Source organism: Halyomorpha halys, unplaced genomic scaffold (genome assembly GCF_000696795.3).
Source record: "Halyomorpha halys isolate HHAL.00 unplaced genomic scaffold, Hhal_1.1 Scaffold1991.1, whole genome shotgun sequence".
Lineage (NCBI taxonomy): Eukaryota > Metazoa > Arthropoda > Insecta > Hemiptera > Pentatomidae > Halyomorpha > Halyomorpha halys.
The window spans coordinates 245,294-252,026 of NW_027106386.1; the positions used below are offsets into that span (position 1 = coordinate 245,294).

The window sequence follows — 6,733 nt, forward strand, 5'->3', positions numbered from 1 at the left end:
GTCATGTGTATACATTAATTATAAGAAAATCAAGAGCTAGTTATTAGAAGTGGAGCCACTCCCAATACAGTATGGGGGGGGGGGTTAAGAATTGATGTACTTATGTTTTGTACAATATTATTTTGATACACAAAGCTCATACAAGGTAAATAGTTAATAAAATAACATAAAACAAGATTTACTAAATATGTTCGGTAAGAAAAAGTAAATTTTTTATTATTAGTATGAAAATATTTATTGATGATTGTATTGATATAGCTTTCTTACAAAATATCAAAATAACGTCATAATTTTGTGAAACAATCTGATTTTCGATAAAGATAATTATGAATAAATGATAACAACTTTTCTATTCAACATAAATATGAATTCTGATTAGGATGTAATCTATGGCAACATTAAAAACATTATAATGCGAACAAAATAATCCTATGCTGTCAATTTATTAACAATATAATTAAATATTAAAAAAATCAAAGCTTTTTTATTTATCTTGGTATCTGGCTTTTGCCGGGTTTTATAAATGAAAATATAATGAAAGAAATTTTTTTATTTAAAAAAAAAAAAATCAACTCATTGTAGATAACAGTATATTGATGTTATTAAAACACTGAATTTATAATCAAAGTAAATGCTTTAGTCAACATTTCAAATTTTTAGCTATCAGAAACGATAATAGATATTACAGGGGGCGCTGATGGTTAACCTCGTGGGATTTTTAGATTGTCGCCATTTTGCTCCGTAGCACATTTCAAATCTAATAGACGAAGTTATAAACGCCTTACTCTCAGTTTTCAGAATTTAATCATGTCTACAACACAGTACGGAATCGGTGTCACTAAGAACCGATTCGAATTATTTGACATTGACGATGAGGATCCTTTAGAAGTTTTGAAACTACGTGAACAAGAAAGGGAGGCCCGAAAGAAAACCAAGCTTTCTGAAAAGGAAAATAAAGGGAAAGAACTTGCACCAAAACCGAAGGTTAGCATTCAAAGGAAAGGGATTAAGGAAACTCAAAATCTGAAACCTCTGGAAGGACAAAAACCTAAAGAGGGTATGTGTATTAATATTTCATTTTGTTTTTGTGGTTAAATTCTCAATGATTCTACTTGGTGAACTATTTACTTCTAGTTATATGTTGGAATTATAGTTGAATGGTCCATAATGTTACATTGTATTGGGTTTTATTTATCATGTTATCTATGTTGATTTTTCCTAATTCTCATTTATATCCCAGTTAATTAATTAGATTATTCTAGCTATAAATTCAGCTATGTTGCTATATACTGCTTGTTCAACCACTAAATGATAAAAAGTTTCATTTTAGGAATTTTTCATGAAGTCCATAGGATCTTCACATTTGCAACCTATCTAGCTTGTTTTGAATCACATTGTTACAGTTCTACTGCTGATTATTTATTATCATGTTTTGATTTTTATTTATTGTTATTTTATGATCCTATTGTGTGTTATTACATATTCTGATATTTAGGTACTGATCTAATTTTTTAGGTATAAAATACATTTTAGCCTAAAAATTAAGTTATTGTTTTTTTTTTCTGTTAGAAGTTTTGTGCAACCATTTCATCATGTAGTTTTTCTTAGCATACATTAACAAATATTTTTCTATTTAATGCAATTTTAAAAATCAAGCTTCTGTTGTGAATTATATGGGTCCTTTGATTGAATTTTCAAATTTTTTTAAAGAGGTATATAATAGAGTTGTATAGTTCTTTGTTTTAGGGTTTAGTGTTAATACCCTAAATTTTTAGTGTAGAGGATTTATTCTCTTGACTTCTAAATATAGAAAGTCAAGTTAGATTTGATTGACCACCAGAACATCATTTATACATGATTATAGAAGTAATGTTGACATTGATTTGAACCATGTTTAAATGTTTTTCAGAATAACTTGTTAAATATAGAGTGGTTTGTTTTTCCCAATTGTATTGTGTATCATTGATTGTTTTAGCTTAGTTTTTAGGTTGTATAATGTCGTATTTTTTCATAACTGAAAATTGATACGTTGTTATGTATAAGAATTCATATTTCTATCTTTTAGAAGTATATCATATTTTAATAATTAGATAGGAAACTTTTTGAATTATTAATAGAAGATTATCAATAATTGACTATGCAAACTATTCTGGGATTTAAATTTTTAAGATGATTAGTTAAAAGTGATTTTATTAACAGAACAAATGGTCGAGTTTTTATTATAAGCCAGTGTTTTTATTAAATATGTTGTCTTTAAATGAGTATATGACCTTCATTAGATATTACTTCTGGTGTATTTATGCTTTAGGAGTATAATTTTATGATTTTTTCAATTTCTTAATTAGTATATTTTAATGAGTTCCTATATGAACTAATGCATGCTAGTTTCTTCAAAAAAAAAAAAAAAAAAAAAAAAAGCATGTCTTTATTTTTAGTAGGAATATAACTATCCCAAGATTCAATCATAAAAATATGATCCTCAGTTTTTGTGATTCTATTATTTTGTCTCACTTTATCTTAATTTTGTATTCTTTGTTACTGTTGATTTATAAATACATTTTCTGTTATTATTAATTACAGTTTAAAAACGTAACAATGGTATCCCTTTAAGAGGTCTAAGCCTCGAGATGCAGGATGATTTATTTTTGTGTTAATATAATGGATGTTGGTCATAATTTTTTTTCATACTTTTTTTTTTATATAGATACAAGGTGGATACATTGTATTAAGAAATAAGTATGTTTTATTGATAATAAGTAAGGCATTAACCTAACTATTCATATACTTACAAATAATTATATTGATCTAGACCATACATACAACTTCGCAGAAATATATATATATTTTTTTTAATTGTAGAATTACAAGATATATGAATACATTGTGAATAATTGGATGAAACCTAAACTATGTAAAATAGCACAACTGTATACTAGATATAATAAATTTTACTTTTTAATTTAATTCAAGTCATAAACATATTGAAATATAACAATATATACATATGGTTTACGTGTGTGTGTGTGTGTGTGTGTGTGTGTGTGTGTGTGTGTACAATTTTTCTTTTCAGGAAATTCCGTTGATTTGTTCATGTAATTTCTATTGCTGTCTTGGCGAGTATTTAAAAAATATATTTAAATTTCACTAATATTTTAAATATTAATACTAAAGAACACAAACCATTCTCACATGAAAAAAAATACCAATAAATTGATAATCGGAAGACAATCTTCAACAGCATTGAACATGCTAACCCAAGGCTAGTACCATCTATGAGCCATGATCTTGTATTTCCCACCATAAATGTATTTTGGCGAGAGCATGCTAGCAAACTACTCTGAGGCACTTATGTTTTTTCCGCTTTCTAGAGGCATGTAACCAAACTGTTTTTGATGGAAAATTCTAACTCTGATGCTTGAGACAAAGAGGCCAATGCCTGGTGAAGCGTTAAAATATTTATTAACTTATTGAAAGTTATTGTCTACAGTTGTTGGAAAAATCATTATTTGAATGAAGTAATTAACATTGTTCTTACTGTTCATCTTATTCAGGATCTTTGTTGTATATCAGTATTATGTACTTTGTAGTAGTAAACCATTATGTAATAATTGATCCTTTCTTAGAGTATGTATTCTTTAGTCTTATTATTATTGAAATTCCAGTTATGCTCCAAGTAGTTTTATTATATTTATTTTCATCAGAAATCTGATTTGTTTTTCTTTTACTAAAAAGTACTGCCCTGCACATCAAAACTGATGTATGATATGCCGTGTACGGGGCTAGGGGTTTCTAAGCCCGATTAGGGGGTTCCCCGTACAGGTATTATAATGAAATTTATTCATATATTAATGTAATATATGTATCTGTATTTATATATTTATATTATGTATTTATATTTATTTGTATTATGTATCTCTGTCGGTTCCTGATGGGAACTGACTGAAAAGGGATGCGCTATATTTAATTCAACCCCTAGCACCATCTGGCTGAACCCCTTCGCCGTGGTATGCTAGATATGAATATCATAATTAATAATTGGAGTTCCTTTCCAACGGTATCGTGTTCACCAATTTACTATGCTATTATATATGAGGTGGCATGCAGGGATTATTCATTATAAAGTAAATTCTTTGTTACATCTTTTATATTTACAATTATATACATTATATTAAGAATACTACTATGAGAGAGCGTGGTAAACTTATTTCCTTATACCTTAATTATAAGATAATGAATTGAGAAGTACCAGTTGAGATCTTTGATATTTATATTGACTCTAAGTTACAAATTCTATCCTTGCCATTCAAATAACAACAGAAAAGGTCTTACTTGTTTCAGTACATCTTCGCCTCTTGGCTGCCGCTCTCTCTTCCTCCGTCCTAACTTCAGGTGTTCATCTCTTCCAGCTTCCCTCAAACTCTCCCAGTCTGTCCTTCCGTCAACCTTCCTACCAGACTCTGTCCACCTCGACTCTCTTCAGGTCTTGACTCCTCCACCCTGCCTGTCTCCCCTTGACTGTTGTTGACTGTCTTCCAAAACTCTTTTTCCTGCCCTTTTGTTACTTTTCTCCCCTCTCCTTCTGACTCCTCCTTCTTTTGATTTCTGTCCTCTGATTGGGTCCTCTATTTTCAGAGGGGGTGAGAAGGTCCAATGATCTTCGACGAAAGTCCTACCTTTCATCTTTAAAAGTTTCTTCTTTGAAGAAAACCGGCTTCTGGCGGCTTACTTTATGTTTCCCGAGGCTTTTAGAGAGGCCCGTGTGAGATAAGGGGTGTTTATTTGTTATCCATTACGGCGGCTATTTCTCCGTACTTTCTAATGTCTAAACTGGCCACGTGAACGATAAGGGCTCTGCCTAGACGGTTAATGGTTCCCAGAGGGTACATACCCTCTGTTATCTATATGTCTTTGTACATTACTTTAGATCTGTTGCCGACGGGTTTTTGCCTAGGTCCGGCGGTATCTTTGGTATGCCGACAAAGGAAATTATTTTAAGTTAAAAAACTCCAGCTGGTACCTCTCATACATATCAGATATTTGTGCTATTTATTTTTTATTGTATGTCTGAATAGAGGAATAGTCAAGTGTTATTCAGTTGGTATATTTTAAATGATCATCTTGAACATGAGCAATTCCCGATTTAATTTAATAATTGTTCTAAACCAAATAATAATTTATTTCCAGGTTAGATTTTTCGTTTGATAATTGAAATTAGTAAAAAAGTGCCTTTATAACAGATAACACTACTGGGGACATTTTTTCCTTAACACATAGGTAAATGATTAGTTATTATTATTATGGCACTACAGTCCTGCTAGAACCCGGGCCTCCTCCACAACAGCCAACCAGTCTACCCGGTCTCTTGCTTTCTCCTACCATCTGCCGACCTTCAAGAGCTTCAAATCCTCCACATCGTCCAGCCATCTGATCCAGGGACATCCTCTTGTCCGTTTTCTATCTGGTTTGCCATAAACCATCTTTTTGGGAATCTGTTCTGCTTTTCTTGTCTAGGGGGATGTTTCTTCCCCATAGATCACTACTGGTCTTACGATGGTTTTGTAAATGACCACTCTCATCCTTTTAGAGAGAGCTCTAAAATTTAGTATTTACTGAATAACATTTATTTCCTGCTGCTATCCTGGCCTCTATTTCACTCTCTACTTTGTTATCATCTGTAACCAGGCTTCCCAGGTACTTAAACTGGTTTACAGAACTGAAACTGTGGTCTCTGAACGTCACTTTACTATTCTCTTCCTTATCCTCTCTTGAGCTTTTCATGTACCACTGTCTTGTCTTCATTCACCTTAAGGCCCAATTCATATACTGCTTCTTCGAATTCCTGGAATGTTCCTTTTAATGCTGCCCGGATTCTTGCGGCAATGACTACATCATCTGCTATGTGATGATTAGTTATAGCATAGATTATTCCTTATTTGTGAAAATTATAAGTCTCAAAATTGATATTAATTCCTCAGAATGAGACAGAACAAGATGTATTTTCTTGCCATCTATGAACTGGCTTTGTTTATTCTTGTAGGTTTTCTACTTTAGTTGTATAGCTGATATAAATATAGCCTCCAAGAACAGTTATATCATTTAATAGAGAACTGTATTATAATATCAGTAATATGCTGTCAATTAATGGCTGCAGACATGTTGAAAAAAAATTTGAAGTTTATTTATTGTTTTAATTCGATTTTTTTAAAAATATTTTATATGAGATAATTCCATTATTTTGTTCATTTTCAGTTAATCCTGAATTATTAGAATTATTATTAGGGAAGCACTGGGAGTCAGTTAATACTAATAAATACATGTTTAATTGTCACTATAAAAAGTTTCTCTTCACTGATTGCACTCCTATGATCCTGTAAACGTATGATATTTTTATAATTTTGTTTACAAGATTATTCTTTTTTGAATGTACAAACAGAAATATTCTGTTGGTTAAAGTTTCCATTCTTTTTAGTATTTAATTTAATATGCTATTTTTGCTTCAGGAAATTAATTCGCCTTCTTACTTCAATTAATCACATTTACATTAGTACATCCATCTTTAATTTAATATGTTTTTAGCAAACTACCTAGATCAATATTTATATATAGGGTGTCCCATTATGTTCACCCCCTCCTCCCAATGGCTACAATTCCTGGAATTTTAAATTTATTTTGGCTGGGATGGAGTCGTATCTTTTGAGTGTGTTGTTAATTTTCTAATCTACGAATATATATA

General features: G+C 30.7%; 1 protein-coding gene across 4 annotated transcripts in view; it reads left to right on the forward strand.

The window, feature by feature from the left end:
• Positions 1 to 663: 663 nt before the first annotated feature.
• LOC106690955 (flagrante delicto Y) overlaps positions 664 to 6,733 on the forward strand; it is a 24,574-nt gene continuing 18,504 nt past the window's right edge. For 2 of the 4 annotated variants that reach the window (XM_014436566.3, XM_024361441.2), the window contains exon 1: positions 686 to 1,057. In XM_014436566.3, the coding sequence (XP_014292052.1) occupies positions 808 to 1,057 (250 nt within the window). In that variant the 5' untranslated portion in view covers positions 686 to 807. Of the gene's footprint in view, positions 1,058 to 6,733 lie in introns of all 4 variants that reach the window. The other 2 variants (XM_067044727.1, XM_014436565.2) reach the window with 2 other exon arrangements.